At 44.4% G+C, this 15,419-nt stretch overlaps 3 protein-coding genes across 3 annotated transcripts; all 3 read right to left on the reverse strand.

Annotated features, from left to right (window-relative positions):
- Positions 1–5,435: 5,435 nt before the first annotated feature.
- Positions 5,436–9,494, reverse strand: LOC118514500. The gene is made up of 3 exons (XM_036061431.1): positions 8,973–9,494; positions 6,294–6,638; positions 5,436–6,231 (listed from the first exon to the last, which is right to left on the reverse strand). The coding sequence occupies exons 1-3, from the start codon at positions 9,114–9,116 to the stop codon at positions 5,860–5,862; spliced, it is 861 nt and encodes a 286-aa protein (XP_035917324.1). The 5' UTR covers positions 9,117–9,494; the 3' UTR covers positions 5,436–5,859.
- A 1,559-nt stretch (positions 9,495–11,053) lies between these two features.
- Positions 11,054–12,059, reverse strand: LOC118514627 (ninjurin-1-like). The gene is made up of 2 exons (XM_036061625.1): positions 11,874–12,059; positions 11,054–11,803 (listed from the first exon to the last, which is right to left on the reverse strand). The coding sequence occupies exons 1-2, from the start codon at positions 11,910–11,912 to the stop codon at positions 11,429–11,431; spliced, it is 414 nt and encodes a 137-aa protein (XP_035917518.1). The 5' UTR covers positions 11,913–12,059; the 3' UTR covers positions 11,054–11,428.
- Positions 12,060–12,993: 934 nt separating this feature from the next.
- On the reverse strand, positions 12,994–14,317 carry LOC118514626 (ficolin-1-like). The gene is made up of 2 exons (XM_036061624.1): positions 13,306–14,317; positions 12,994–13,218 (listed from the first exon to the last, which is right to left on the reverse strand). Exons 1-2 carry the CDS (start codon positions 14,259–14,261, stop codon positions 13,086–13,088), a joined length of 1,089 nt encoding a protein of 362 aa, XP_035917517.1. The 5' UTR covers positions 14,262–14,317; the 3' UTR covers positions 12,994–13,085.
- Between the last annotated feature and the right edge of the window lie 1,102 nt (positions 14,318–15,419).

A 15,419-nucleotide genomic window follows, 5' to 3' on the forward strand; every position in this document is an offset into this window, starting at 1 on the left:
GAGCAAACGGATGTTTCTTGGGAAGTAGGATAGGGTGTTTGAACTGGTAGGGAAGCTGTGCAAGCTTCAATCGGCCACCCACTCGCATTATTCCTTCCTCATCGAGGAATGGATTCAAGCGCCGTAGAGGTGAGCGCCGCCCTACAGTTTCTCCTTTTTTCAGCAGCCGGATCTCCGATGAAAACTCGTCTTGTTGCGCCAGCTTGCATAATGCGAGTTTAGCTGCTTCCAGGAACTTAGGTGTGATCGCGGATGTAGTAACTGGTGACGATTGTTGTGTGCGTGTCTTGTGTTTGGTATTGTGTATGAATCGTGTGCAATATGCGATTACATGTAACAATTTGGTGTATGACGACCACAAATCGAACCAAGGGTGAGTGGTCTGTACATTTGCGACTACAGCACTCACCTGACGAATTTCAATATCAGCTTCGGCCGCCAGCAATGGATTCGAAATCGGCCAATCAGAAGCAGGTAACCTCAACCACTCGGGACCGCAACTCCATATCGAACTTTTCAGCATGTCCACTGCTGACATCCCACGAGATACCAGGTCGGCGGGATTTGTTGAGCCGGGAATGTGTTTCCACTGACGAGGATGTGAATAGTTCTGGATCTCAGCAACACGATTAGCCACAAAGGTTTTCCAGGTGTTGGGTGGTGACGCAATCCAGTTTAGCATGACCGTGGAATCCGACCAGAAGAACGAATCGGTGACTTCGATTTGCATTGCTTGTCGAACACGATGATGCAGATGAGCTCCTAACACGGCTGCGCACAGTTCCAGTCTTGGCAGCGTGACGCGTTTCAGTGGGGCCACTCGAGATTTTGATGCGAGCAAACTAACTCGAACGTGCCCCTGCTGGTCTTCACAACGTGCGTAAATACAGGCACCATACGCTACCTCTGACGCGTCTGCAAATGTATGGAATTGTATTTTGGAGTTTGGTAAGAGCACATACCTATCACGTTTGAAGTCAGCCAAATCTTTCCAATCATCATTAACAGCCTTCCATTTGTTATAGATGTGAACGGGAACCGGATCGTCCCATCCGATCTTCTGCAGCCACAATTCCTGCATGAGCAGCTTCGCACGTATAATGACCGGAGCGATCAATCCAAGGGGATCGAATATTCGGGCAATATTCGATAATATTGATCTCATGGTGATGGTGGTTGTATCGACTGCAGCTGGTGATTCGAAACACAACACGTCGAGTTCGGGTTTCCATATGATGCCAAGAGCCTTTACCTTCTCGTTTGGCACAAACTGCAGCGAGGATTGTGTACCGATATGCTCCGCTGGTAAACCGGAGAGCACTTCCAAACAATTTGAAGTCCACTTTCGGAGTTCGAACCCGCCCTTGGAGAGCAGATCCGATAGTTGCTGCCGAAGGCTCCGAGCTTCATCCACGCTGTTTGCTCCACCAATGAAGTCGTCAACGTAGAAATTGTGCTTAAGCGCAGGTGTGGCAAGTGGATAAGCTGCACCTTCATCTTCCGCAAGCTGCAACAGAGTACGAGTGGCCAAGAACGATGATGGAGACAAACCGTATGTCACGGTATTCAGCTCGTACAATTCCATAGGCGATTCCGGTGAGAATCGAAAAAAGATGCGAACTAAACGTCGATCATCAGGGTGCAGGATGATTTGCCGATACATTTTTGCTATATCAGCAACAACAGCGATTTTAAATGTGCAAAAACGTAGAACGATGTCTATTAGTTCATCCTGAACTATGGGTCCAACCCGCAACGTTTCATTCAGCGAATAACCAGTCGACGTTTTTGCCGAACCATCGAAAACTACTCTAACCTTTGTAGTGGTGCTTGAAGCTTTGAAAACAGGATGATGCGGTAAATAATAAGCAGCTGTATCATCAGTAGTATCAGTGCTTATAGGAGACATGTGTCCCAGTTCTAAGTACTCCTTCATGAATGCTTGGTATGCTTCTCTAAGTGCTGGATCGCGTTCTAGTCTTCGCTCAAGAAGTTCAAACCGACGGATGGCTTGAGCTCTGGACAGGCCGAGTTTTTCTCCGAAGTCGGGCTGTTTTGGTAGACGGACAATATATCTACCTGTGTCGTCACGTTCAGTGGTTGCTTTATAAAATGATTCGCAATGCCGTTCATCGGGTGAGTATGCATCATTAACCGTTAAATTTTCTAGTTGCCAAAATCGTTGTAGGGATTCTTCCAATGATGCCATGCAGACGATTGAATAGGAAGTGGTAGGATGGGTTTTAGAATGCACATTCTGATCAGCTGTGGTACCGGTCACTACCCAACCGAAAGCACTATTAATCATGACGGGTTGATGAGGTGCGGGACGAAGCTGAGTGGCATTCTCAAAGAATGCATGGTAATGACGAGCGCCGAGAATGATATCAACGGGAGCAGATTTGTAGAACATCGGATCTGCTAAATTGATGCCAGGCGGTATCTTCCAGTTTTTGGTGCAAACATCGCGCGTTGGAAGATTCGCTATCAAATTGTCGACCATCAAAAACTCAGTATTGATCGTAAACGCTGTCACTCGAGAGGCAATCTGGGCGTGTACGGATTCCCGTACTGTCTTCGTAGATTGTCCTGCTCCAACAATGGTAACGTGTACGTTACTCTTCTTCAAATTCAGCCGTTTGGCGAGTCGATCGCTAATTAGATCCGGCTGCGATGCGCTGTCCAACAGCGCGCGCGCAGGATGAGCAATTCCGAAATTATCAATGATATTCACCAAAGCAGTTTGGAGCAATACCTGCTCGGGTGCTTGCTGTAGTGCTGCTGCAAATGTGCGTTGTGTGTTATCGGTGGCCGTGTGATCGTTAGCGGTGTTGTGTGTGGGATGTGGCGGAGCGTTGTAACTAGGGCTATTCGGTGTGAAGTGCAGTTTTGTGTGGTGTGCCAAATTACAATGCCGGCATTTGTAGTGCGACGGACAATCACGAGCCATATGATTCTCGCGTAAGCAATTTATGCATAAACGCGCGGTCATCGCGAAACGATAGCGATCCTTAGGCTCCATTCCTTCAAATCGTGGGCATTTTAGCAATGAATGCGAGGAATTGCATAAAATGCAATTTGGTGTTTCATGTGACGTGGTACCAAAACTAGTTTGACGCGGAAAGGTTATTCGCCGTGAGTGATTGAGTTCATGACCCTGTGACGTATGATGGTTGTTTACTAACAACGTCTCCAATACACGCATACGACGGTGCAGGAATGTAATCAAATTGTCGTAACTAGGATCTGTGTTGCTAGATGCGTGCTCTTCCCAATCGCGCAATGTTATAATTGGCAATTTAGTGCATAGTAGATGCTCAAGTATACTGCCCCAAGAGTCCGTTTCTTCTCCTAAGTGTTGCAATATCTTTTTGTGCCTCTCAAATTCATCCACAAGATGGTGCAGTGTTGTAACGCTCTCCTTTTGAGCAGCCGGAATGGCAAACATTGCTTGCAAATGGCGTTTTTTCAGCAAATACTCATTAGAGTATCGCTCAGCCAAAGTGTTCCAGGCTAACTCATAATTAGCTGCGCTTATGGTGATTGATTCTATCACCTGAGCCGCTTCTTCTTTCACTGCGGCGCGCAAATAATGAAACTTTTGTATCGCTGGTAGATCGGCGTTGTTATGAATCAAGCACTCAAATGTGTCGCGGAAAGTCAACCATTGCATATAGTCGCCTGTGAATTCTGGCAGCGCGATGGTGGGAAGCTTGATGCCCTTAAGTGGGTTCGATCCAGTGCTCGGGTGCGCGGTAGAAGCTAGTTTTGCCTGCAGTTGAGATTGGACGTGAATCAATCTATCCTCGAAATTCTCTCGTAATGCAGCATTCTGCGTTGTTTCTTCCAGCGTGGAAGCGGAATCCTCCAACCCTTGTTGAACACTCTCCAGATCCTTGCATAATATTTCGAATTTCCTTAAACGAACCTCCACCTCTACTTGATCCCGTGCGTGAACGAAATCATCCAAAAACTTCTCGTACCGCGTAAGGGACGCCAACAAAATTGTCCGACGGGACGCCAAAACGACGGGTGGTACGGGCATTGTGCACTCGTGTGTGTGTGTGTGAGTGGGTGACCGGCAGTGTAATGCGTGATGCGGCAAAAACAGCTGTACGGTGCACGAAAATCCAAACGAAATGTGGTACGACACAGAAAACGGTGAACGATGGGTCGATCAAACTCGCGAAAGCACCAGAAATTCGAGCTATATCCTGGTCACGGCACCATGAAGAATTCGCGGAGTTTCGGATCGATGTGTGTTGCAATATTTACCAAGCGTCGTGTTCAGATTCCAAATTCGAAGCGAGATATAATTGTGTTTTCTGCCCTATTTATAAACTTTCTGAGTGCCCCCCACGCGAGCGACACTCATCCTTACTCACTGTATACTTGAAATATTTCGTTTATCAAAAACTTGACGAAACTAGCTTTCGTCAAGTATGGTGTGACGTCTAAGCGTAAACAAAACATCTAAACGTAAACAATTATTTATTTACAATGTTTAAACGGCCAAAATTTGTGGTCTGGCTCTTTTTTCTTATTTATTTTGATTTTTTTTTGAATAATTTTCTTTTCTTTTCTAAGGTTTTTTAAGATTAAAACGACTTACTGCTTTTACGGCTAATAAAGATACGGATGTAGTGTTTGCCATCCCTGACGCAGCAAAAGAATACTTGAATCCAAGTTGTTGTACCACGTGTTGTTTTGTTAGGTAGGGTTTCTCCGAATCTCCTATGAAATAACCTATGTTTTATCCAACTGATGATATTTTAAATCATTTCTATAAATACTAAAGTTTCAGAAAAAAATCGAAAAAAAAAACAATTTAAATTTTTATAATCAGTTAGCACCAGCTCATAACAGAGGTCAACCCCTGTTAATTGACTTGTACGCAACGGCTTTCACGCAATGCAGCTGGTATAGCATGCAATGTAAGCGCGCGAATAATTTAGCAGCTTCTGTTTAGCAGCTCACAGCGATCTTTTCCTTAAATCAGCTTAAAACAGAGCGTCTGTTGCCTAGCAGGACCTACTCGGTCTATTTTTCTCTCTGGAAATCTGGCGGGTCTGGAATCTGAGCCGAAACCGGAACACCTTCCCGAACGTAAGCTTGATTATAAGCCACAGAAAGCCACAATCGGCGGGCAGAAGAAGCACAAGAACGTTCTTCATTGGACCAACCATGGTTTTTCCTGAATGTCGTCGTCTGTTACCTTCCGGTCAGACCTATGTTCTCACGAGGCCTTCGAACCGGTCAGGAAGATTGTGATGGCTGTGTGTGTGTGTTCAACGTCTTTTGCCTTAGTGACTTCCTGTGAGACTTCAGTACTTGTTCGATCATATCTTACCCTTAACTGGCTTGCTGTTACGGCTCATATGGTTTGCTATTACTTAATAGGACATATTGGGAAGAGTTAAGAAAAGATGGCTAAGTTTTAAAGTGTTTTTAATTGTTTTCTTTATTTCACATAAGAACTTATAACAATAAGTCACCAGTTTGATCATAATACAGGAGATATTTTGGTGTTGAAAATAATAATAACGGTCGACTGTTTAAAAGATGAAATCGCTTTATGGGTATCGAAATGGAACTAACCTGAAAATGCATTCAAATGACTGTTCCTGTAAATTTGTATTTACATTTTCTCTCTCTTCTCTATTCTGTATTTTCTCTCTCCAAAATGAGATATCGATTACTGCAATGAGTACGATCGACTAGGCCGCCTGTTGTCGTTCTCTATATTCTGAACGGCAATGATCAACCAAGTGCACGGGCGTGCACTCACTCTACACTCTAAACTAACTTCCTAACACAAAAGACGATAACTGTTAATGCAAAACTCGAGATACACTACCGTCACACAACGGCTTGCGGTTCCGCCACACCAAACGCCGATATGAGCACGTTCACGAGCGTAATGATGAAGATGCCGATCGTGATGAGATTATTGATTCGATCTGCCTTACAAAAGTCATTCTCATTCTTGATGTTATACCGACTCTTCCAGATCAGTCCGATACCGACCACAACCTGCGCGATAATGCTGGTCGAGATGAAGATCAGATTGACGTAGAAGTACGGATGTCGTTTGTACGATTCGAGCACGTAACGGAGCTGGTTTGCATTGGCGGACAGCAGCGCTAAATCCATCATACCCTGGGCAAGGTTCTTCTTCTGCTGGTACACATTCACGTCCGGTATGATCTGTCCACTGTCGGTGGTTTCAATCTGTGGTGAAAAAGAGACGCGTTATTACGTGAATTGAGTTAAAAAGATGAGTTTTTACTTACAACACGTGTTCCGTCTGCATCAAAACCGGGCGCAAATCCTGGCCGATAGGTGGGACGCGTTGGTGTCTGATTGCGACGACCTCCCCGACGTCCCGGACGCGTTACACCTCCCGTATCGACCGACCCATTATCGATCGGGTCCAAAAATCCACTGTCAATGCCCCGGTTGCTCTTGGGATCGTCCAAATCGACGCCATTGTCCAGCGAATCTTCATCATCCATTTCGGGCCCAGCGATCGGCGGTTCCTGGCGTGGCAGATTGGACTCGTTCGGGACGGGCAGCAATGGAATTGCATCGGTGCGGGCTTTTTCCGTATCACGCTTCGATCGGCCCGATGGGGATCGCTGTGGAAAATTTGCAGACCAAAATGAAATGGGAATGAAAAACAGGCTCATTAAATCTCCGGTGCATTCACACATTCGCAGAGGGTGAGAGTAGTTTGTCGACCTGGTTCCGAAGCTGTAAAGATCAACGAACGGTGGTTCAGCCAAATTGCAGGGTGAAAGTTTTATTACTTTTTCGCTTTGGCCTCATCTTTCGGGGGTTGGGAGCGAATCGCTACTCGTCAAAAAAAAAATGCCAAAACATGTGCAAATCTTAAGCGGAAAGATACAAACGGGCGGACTGCATCCATCACGGAAGCTTCGTACAGCGATGGAAGCGAGCCACAAGTGTTCGGATTCATCGAGGCTGAAGCTGAAGTTATGTCACGTACAGCGCCATTTTTGCGTGGCCATTATCAAGCGTGGCAAGGGTGTCGAACATGGGCTTCGCACTCGGCTACCACTAGCATTGCATTCTTCGTAGATGTTTTGCATTTTATAGTTTAAATGGATGAACAAATTTGCAGAAATACATTTTAAAATAATTGGAATGTTTTTTTTTCTAAAACCACTCTACTGATTGATACTTGTAAAAATAGGAAGGTTGTTAAGCCATGTTTTATAAACCGATCTATCAACTACATTCAAGTTTCTATTCTCCTTTGGTTTTTTGGCTTAACGCCCTATAAGGTCTGACGGTCATATAAGAGCTTACTATAGATTTATGTTTACCACTTAGCCTATAGTCTATACCTAATAACGGGGAGAAACGGTCTAAATGCGATCTGATTCTCGATCCTGCCATCTTAAGGAAGGCCTCTGCGAATAATCCTCGTCGATTAAACATTAATGTTTATGGAACACTAAACATCCAATGTTCATTTTATGTTTGCTTTTTTTCTGTGGTAATTTAAATTTAGTGGGGGCGATCCGGTGGCCGAGGCGTGATCGGCGCTGATCTTCACCCGGCAGGACCGGGGTTCAAATCCCATCGAGACCGCCTCCCCATACGTAATGCTGACTACTTTACTACGGGTAAAATTAAGGCACAGAAAGCCAGAAATGGCAGGCCGAGACCTGCCGAGATAACCGAGGGGTTGTAGTGCCAAGGATGAAGAAGAATAAAAAGTAAATTAAATTGTTAATTGAACAGACCATATAATACTCAGAAATAGCAAGATAAGTCGAAAACTAACCGAATAAATAGCATTAAAAATGAAACTACTTTTATTAACACTAATACTAACTTAGTTAAGCTCATGTTAAAAAAAAATCTCTTAATAAATTAATCTGCTTCAAATTCCTTCACCTGTTGTTCAAAATGTTATACCTTAAGCACAAACGGCACAACTCCACGTTCGACACCCTTACCCACGACAAAGAACGATCCCTTCCTCTTCGAACGGCTTATCAAATGCGCCGTTTACATAGTGCTAGTGCTTTTTATTACACTTATCGCGTAGCCAACACTTAGTGAAACAAATCAGTAGCTAGAAATGTTAGTCTTGGCTTCTGTTGTTTTATTGCGCCTGCACTTAATTACTTACTTAAGTAAAATTGTAATGATCTTGTTTAACAGCGAATGGTAAAAGATCAACCCTTACAGCTTTCGCGGGCTTACGTCAACCGTCCGTTTTGGGGTGGTGAGAATTTTATGTGCTAATTTAAATACAATTAAGATGGAAGAAATCAATCGTACCGTTATCGGTACGTTGCTTTCCGTTTCATCGGCGCTAACTACTTAGCGTTCGCGATTTTCGTATTGGAAACTATTTTATAAGCCCCGTCGAATGAGTAATCTATCCGTTAGCTCGCTCAACAACGCTCCCGGCACGTACGCTATGCTATGGCAGAATTTCTTACATCAATCTCTGCCCTTTCGGAACAGGAAGGAAGCATACCGAGACCGAGTCTGACTGTCATTGGATTCCGTCGTGGAATCTGTAATGTCATCAAACCGGTTGGCGATCTTGTAGAATTGCTTTTGCTGGTTACGCCGTTTTTCTCGCTCTTTTCTATTCTGCGCTGCTTGTTCACAACAACAATCGCTTACTGTAATCGCTAGCGCGCTGGGTCGGGATTTATCCCTTACTATGGGGGGTTGGTTTTTCCCTCCCCAAATTCCCTTCTTATTCCCCACCCTCGCATTGGTTATATGCTGAACCGCTTCCGCGTAACCAAATCAAACAACATGCGTCATCATTATTCGGGTATTCTCTTCTCATCTTTCCGTCTCTCACTCGCAATGCTGACCGTGATTCAGGGTGGGTCGCGATCGCGCGTTGATCACGCGTGCAAGCACACACAAATGGAAGCAACAAAAAAAAAAGGCGAAAGAAAGAAAGAAACACTCACACTATTCGGCCGGCTTCGATTGTTACGACCGTTGGCGGCCAGCAGCTGTCTGGCGGTGGCCCGTCCAGTATCTGGCACATCGGTCGCACCGTCCTCGATGTTTATTTCGACTGCTGATGCATCTTTTTCCGCCGCGGAGGCCATGTTGCACGCTTCGGAAGATCACTTGATAAAGATTTAATTCTAAGACTTATGCACACCAACACACAGCACTTGTGGAGTCGCTCTGGGTTCGAACGACACGAAGCGGGGGAAATGCAAAAAAAGCACACAATTATTCCACTTGCCCCGACAGGGTCACTGGCAGGGTTAGGGACACGCCAGTCTTTGCAGATATAATTACGCCCGCAACGGGTCTGCCGGCGATACACTTGACCGGAGCTCGGGTGAATCAACCAACGGGCACAACAATAACGCTCGTCGCACTCCTCGCGGCAACACACACAACGTGGTGGTTCACTAGAATGGAAAGGCGGACTGTAGCGAACTACACCGTAACGCAACCCGGCACGAACTGAGCGTCCAGTGTTGCTGCGTATGCCGGGGTAAGCTGTGTGTTTTTTGTTGTTGTTGCGGAAAACCAAATGCCAAACGGATCCTTTGCGTAGGTTTGCGTGTCATCGTCAGCGGAGCGGTGTTAGTGTGTGAGAGGGTTGATTGGAACGATGCTTGACTCCAGCGTCGGAGCGTTTATTCTTAGTTAGTTCTTGGATTTTTCTTTATTTAAATATAGTTAATATTATCTGTACGATTTTTTTAATATTAAAAATACTTTAAAACATTTTAACTAATGATTTAAGTAATAGATTATTTAATTGAAGTAAAGAACATGTTAAGTAATTTAGTACGTCGTGCGAGTAATTGTGTTATCAGCTTAAGACGCTTTAGCTTTATTATCTTAAACAGTGTTAAAAGTGTCCAAAGGATTTTTTTTAAAAGTGTGTCTTAAGTCGTTAAACTAGTGTCTCCATGTGGAACACAATTAGCGATGTTGGTCTTCGTACGGCAGGACCGGGGATCAAATCTCATCTGGTCCGTTCCCCCATAGTGAGAACTGACTATTGATGAGGCATCTCTTCAGGCTCTTCAGGCTTCAGATCAAAGATCTCTTCAGGCTTTATAGAGCCAACACGCAGCACGTATTTAATCAACCGTCCAATCGCTCGTCGGCTACTTTTCCAGCAACCCACCTGCAGTTGCATGCTAACCGGTTCTCTTGCTTTCTTACATTGGCTGTTGGCCATGGATTCGGTTGGAATTTTCGCGGGGAATCCATACGAACGTCATGCGGATGTGGCTGTGTCTTGGTGTAACGTTTTGATTCTTCGGTCGATCGGGATGATGAACCACCGGGAGCAGGCAGGCGTGCAGGAGGGACTTAATAGCGGCGATTTAAAGTTCGTTATTGAAGCAGTTTTTCACGTCGCGTTCTCACCGATGCGCGCGTTTTGACGCAATGGGACACAACGTTTGTATTCTGAATGTTAAAATACCGGTTTTTGGGTCGAAGTTCTCCCCATTCGGTTTTGGCTGCTATTAATTGATAAGGCAAACGATGCCCGATGCCTTAGAACATAGCACTGTTCATTCTTTTTGGGGATCGAGTTTCTAGTGGCTTAGTTTTAGCACCTGTATGGGATGTCGCGTACATGGTTGAGCAAATTTAGGGAGATTTTTAATAAAATTAATCTGCGTAATGTACTGCATGCCTTCAGCACATGCTCACCACAGTAAGTGGAGATTTATTTGCTTTATGTGTGCGAAATTTTGTGGTTTTATTTTCCACTATCCTACCAAATGCTGTACAAAGCCGTATCTCACTTCGCGGTGGTTGATAAGCGTGTAGCCAGCAAAAAAAGAAGCACACATACATTTCGCATAATATCATTTATTGTCGTACAGTGTCTTAGTATTATCTGCTTTATCTTTCTAGCTCCTATTTGGCATACATTTTACAATTCGCAAAACAGCTTATCGGATTATTAAAGGCGTTTTGAGGAGCTGATGTTGGTTTTGGAGAGGAAAACATAATTTACATAATATTATATTCGCATGTGCTGCGTGTGTTGGGGTGTTTTTTGTGCTATAGTTTGAAGAAGTTGAGGGAACAGTTTGAAAGCAATTATGCTTAATGGTTTTCCCGTGAGACCAGGCAGGGTGCGGTTTTGGGGGTTTCCCCCTTACGATAAGTGTCTCATTTTTAAATTATGCTTCTAAATTGGATCACTGTTCATCGAGGGGAGTTGGCATGCGATTGGCAGTAGCGGGATGACTAATGCTATTGCTAGCAGGTGCATAATAAACTGCACCCATGCATCCCCACACGACGAGCAGCTACTTTAGAACGCTCTCACTTTTTCTGTCTCTCACTCACTTTGTGCTCCCTTCCCACTCAACGCTCATGCACTTTGAACCAATACAAAGTGTGTAATTCTTGGCCCGGGATTTTCCTACAACTACGATGCACGTGGGGCAACCCCAAACGCGGAGATTAACACATTCACCAGCGTAATGACAAAGATGCCGATCGTGATGAGGTCGTTGATCTTGTTTGCCTTGCATATCTCCTTCCGATCGTTCACGTCGTACCGGCTGTTCATGATCAGCCCGACACCGACCGCCACCTGCACCAGCAGGCTGACCGAGATAAAGATGAGGCTGAAGATGTAGTACGGATGGCGCTCGTACGTTTCCAGCACGTACCGCAGCTGGTTAGCGTTGGCGGACAGTAGCGCCAAATCCATCATACCCTGGGCCAACGTTTTCTTCTGCTGGTACACATTGACGTTCGGTATTACCTCGGGCAGTGGTAAACCGGCCCCTTGTTCGACCTGCAACGACAAAGTTTTAATTAATGTACACACCTCACAAGTCTCGGGAAGCGTTTGTTTCCGGTCTTACGGTCGGCGGCAGTGATCCATCGTTGATGCTTAGCGCCATTGCTTGGCTAGTCCGAAAATCGAAAACCACGAACACACACGGCTCCGGCTGTCCGCAGCTTCGCGGCTGCGTGTAGACGGACAGATTTCTCACCGACAACTAAGCAGCGGGTTTTGGATGTAGCACGGCATCGTGCTACTCGCGCGCTGCCAAAACGAAAATAAACTACGCACCGGGTTTCGTGAGCGGACCGAGCGGTGCAGGGTTCGCTTGCTTGCTTTTGGGTTTGTAGTTGCGTAGCAACTGCTATTATTATTTCAAAGTGAATCATGTGAACGATCTCTCTGCTATTGTAAAGGGTATGATCGGAGCGCTGTTGAGTGTTCTGAGATCTTCAAACGCCCCAAAGAAGAGTCAGGATTTTAACAGTATTAAGAGTAATTGAACATCTATTTTCAATTTCGACGATTCTATTACTCGGGATCAATCTATTGCTCTTAAGTAAGTCCAGAGTAAGCGATTCATCCAGAAAAGCCGACCTAGCAACCTAAACGGCCTACTAGAGTTCGACGAGGACCTGAGTTTCGTGAAAATCCCAGTAATATTCTACTTCAACTCTATCATTACAATTTCGGAGTACAATCTCTTCATCCAAGTCGCTTGAAGTCTTCGGAGTCGAACTGAATTTTTAAAAAAATCTGAAAATGGTTTCCCAATCCTCCGGGAGCAAATTGAGGTCCAAAACTGTCGTGTTAACAAGCGCATAGTACCATCGACCAAACTCGATTCAAGATCTCCTCCGTTTTTAACAGCGTTATCCGTTGCTGGATCCACTAGCGGGCCAATCATCTTATATTGAAGGGTAGGGTGGAGGCGCATGATGTCTCAGGTCTTTTTAACTTCTTTGCTTCTTTCTTGGAACTCTTTTGGACGAGGCTTCATCTTGTGTTAAACACTCTGTCTCAGAAGTGTGATTAGCGCAGTCGAGAACATATGTAAGCAACGGAGTACAGAGCCAAAATATATGTTAAGCTACTAGAGAGACCTATAGCTACATGAGACATTATCATAGCAAATGATAGCATGAGCAACATAGCCGTACATGAGCCGTATTATTAAAGTATAAACAATTATAGCCCCATTTTAATACCAATGATAAACTATATTTCAGTAAGAGAACAATTACTGTTAAATCTATTGTAAGGCGGCTATGCTAGTGTTTCAAATTACTTCCTAATTTTTCGCTTTGGGTCTGATCATCATTTTGGAAGATTTCAACGCATAGTGATACCCACGGAACGCTTTCCACACCATCCCCGTTGCAAACTCATTCGTTTGTCCGCGCAGATATTTTCCATTCAAGTTGCTGTAACATAAAATGAGAAAAATATTCCGTAAGTGATAGCTTTCAAAGCTCCCCGTAACATCGTTACAGCCACATGTCAATTCCTACCTCTGATGGCAGGCAGCATACCACCAAGCACCATGGTAACTGACGGCACAGTTCTTATCCCACGTATCATTATCCATGTCCTGCGTGCTAAACGAATTGCCCTTCAAATCACTCAACGAATCACCGGCCGTACCGCTGTATCCGCCCAGCGTCATAAGCCGGTACTTCTGAACCTCGGTACCGATTTGAAACAGATCGTACCGGGCAACCGTCTTATTGCCATCGAAGTCCTCCAGCAGAATCACCAGCTCGTGTGGTTCCATCGCGCTGAGCTGATGGATGCGTTCCAACCCTAGCCAAAACTCACCATCCAAATTGCCGAACCCTTCGGTGTAATCCTTCCATCCGCGGTAGAAATTGATCGAACCATCGAACCGGTGCTGAATGACGGTCCAGCCGCCGGATTCAAACTCCTGATCGCACAGCACCATTATCGGTTGCTTGAAGGGACTTTCGGGACGGATTCGATACACGCCCGATCGTTTGAACGGAATCTTGTTGCACGATCTGTAGTTGGTGTAGTGGCGTTCATCACCGCTCCACGAAGGGCTCGATGTGTTGCGGCTGTTGGTAAGGAAATATTCTCCCATCTGGTGTGTTGTAGCTGTAAGCTTCTGGCCTGCAAGCAGCTCGGTAAGATCGCGCTGAATGAAGGTAATATTTTGTTGCATGTGCTTCCCGTTCAATCCGAGCTGATGCACCGTGTCCGCCGTGTTTTGCACAATCCAGGACAAGTTTTCCACGGACCTAACAAGCTGATCGACTCGCGAGCTTAGAACTGTAAGTTTTTCCTCAGTTTGAAGTTGTTTATCTAGAGAGTGATGCTCCATAAGGTCCAGTTTCGCCAACAGCATCTCAAATGCAAATCCTGCTTGCTGAGACGGTGGTGGATTCGGTACGACCGGTTCGGTACTGCTACTACAGAACAGAAGTAAAAGCACAAGCAAAGGTTTCATTTTCGGATTACGGTTACGTTACACTGGGGGAGGTTCAGAACAACAGCCTAAAGTCAGCTACTTCCCGTACGCTTTTATATACGGGAGCGTGGCCTCAATGGGCTAAACCGCGCGCATTCTTTCTTTCGGTGATTTTTGTGGTTAGTTACAATAAAAAGGCGAGAAAAATACACTTCGACGCTTGTGATTCATTGTTTCCTTAGTGTGGGGAGCTTATTTGAAGCGCAACCGAATGTTTGCAGTTTTGTTCTTGTTATCTCGAATTCGGTTGTCTTTTGTACAGAAACAGGTTGTGGCTTTCTTCGATACTCATTTGCTTCCCGTTCGTGGAAGGAAGAGGAGTTTTTTTTCAAATTCTTAAGATCTTATTTGATGATGATCTTAGAAGATCAGCATGATCTTATTTGCTCGTGTGAGAAGAGTTGTAAAGTATCGAGAGTCAAAAACGCTGTTGTGTGACTACCTTAAGGATGACAGATTCATGATTGATAAACCAGTGATGATTCAAATGGAGGGGTCAACCGGTGTTATGCTAAACTATACAATTATTTACATAAAATGTGCTACTATTTAATATTTAGCTAAAAGGACATAGGGCATCAAAGACATGAAATTTACATGCTAACACAACGTATTGACCTCTTAATTCTTAATCCGCGCTTTATTAATGCCTTGAAGGTTATTTCAATCATTTATCTTGCAGTTGCGGTCAGTGGCACATTATTTGAATTATTTTATCTCTCTCTCTCTCTCTCAATCTGGTAAATAAGTTTATCATATGCGTCCAATTTTATCTCTATTTCAGTCTGATCTCCTGTCATCTAAGTATTGTTAGATAAAAGTTTTAATATGAACTGACGCAATATTGAGCATCGACAATGAGTCGGATAGCATTAATCACTTTAATTTCTTGTTAAGTAAATTTTCAAACAAATCTATTTCATAGCATAGTTTGTTCCTTCTAGCTCCCAATAAATACTCCCAGCATTGTAAGATCTCAATCGTCTGATCTATATAGCTCAATATTTATTTGTGTTTTTTTTTTTGTAAATTAAATTTGGATAAGATTATAATAACAAACAAAAACCGCACATAATAGGGTTTTACTTTTGTAGTTAATTTCTGCACAGTAGTTTAAGGAAAACGAAAAAAAATCGT

Source organism: Anopheles stephensi, chromosome 3, assembly GCF_013141755.1.
Source record: "Anopheles stephensi strain Indian chromosome 3, UCI_ANSTEP_V1.0, whole genome shotgun sequence".
Taxonomy (NCBI): Eukaryota; Metazoa; Arthropoda; class Insecta; order Diptera; family Culicidae; genus Anopheles; species Anopheles stephensi.

Excerpts from the sequence above, each read along its gene's own strand:
- LOC118514500 (XM_036061431.1), bottom strand. The coding sequence starts at position 9,116 with ATGGCCTCCGCGGCGGAAAAAGATGCATCAGCAGTCGAAATAAACATC. Across the intron at positions 6,639-8,972 it reads ATCGAAGCCGGCCGAATAGT|CGATCCCCATCGGGCCGATC; the intron begins GTGAGTGTTTCT and ends AATTTTCCACAG. Across the intron at positions 6,232-6,293 it reads ATGCAGACGGAACACGTGTT|ATTGAAACCACCGACAGTGG; the intron begins GTAAGTAAAAAC and ends TTTTCACCACAG.
- LOC118514627 (XM_036061625.1), bottom strand. The coding sequence starts at position 11,912 with ATGGCGCTAAGCATCAACGATGGATCACTGCCGCCGACC. Across the intron at positions 11,804-11,873 it reads ATGGATCACTGCCGCCGACC|GTCGAACAAGGGGCCGGTTT; the intron begins GTAAGACCGGAA and ends TTGTCGTTGCAG.
- LOC118514626 (XM_036061624.1), bottom strand. The coding sequence starts at position 14,261 with ATGAAACCTTTGCTTGTGCTTTTACTTCTGTTCTGTAGTAGCAGTACC. Across the intron at positions 13,219-13,305 it reads TATGCTGCCTGCCATCAGAG|CAACTTGAATGGAAAATATC; the intron begins GTAGGAATTGAC and ends TTTATGTTACAG.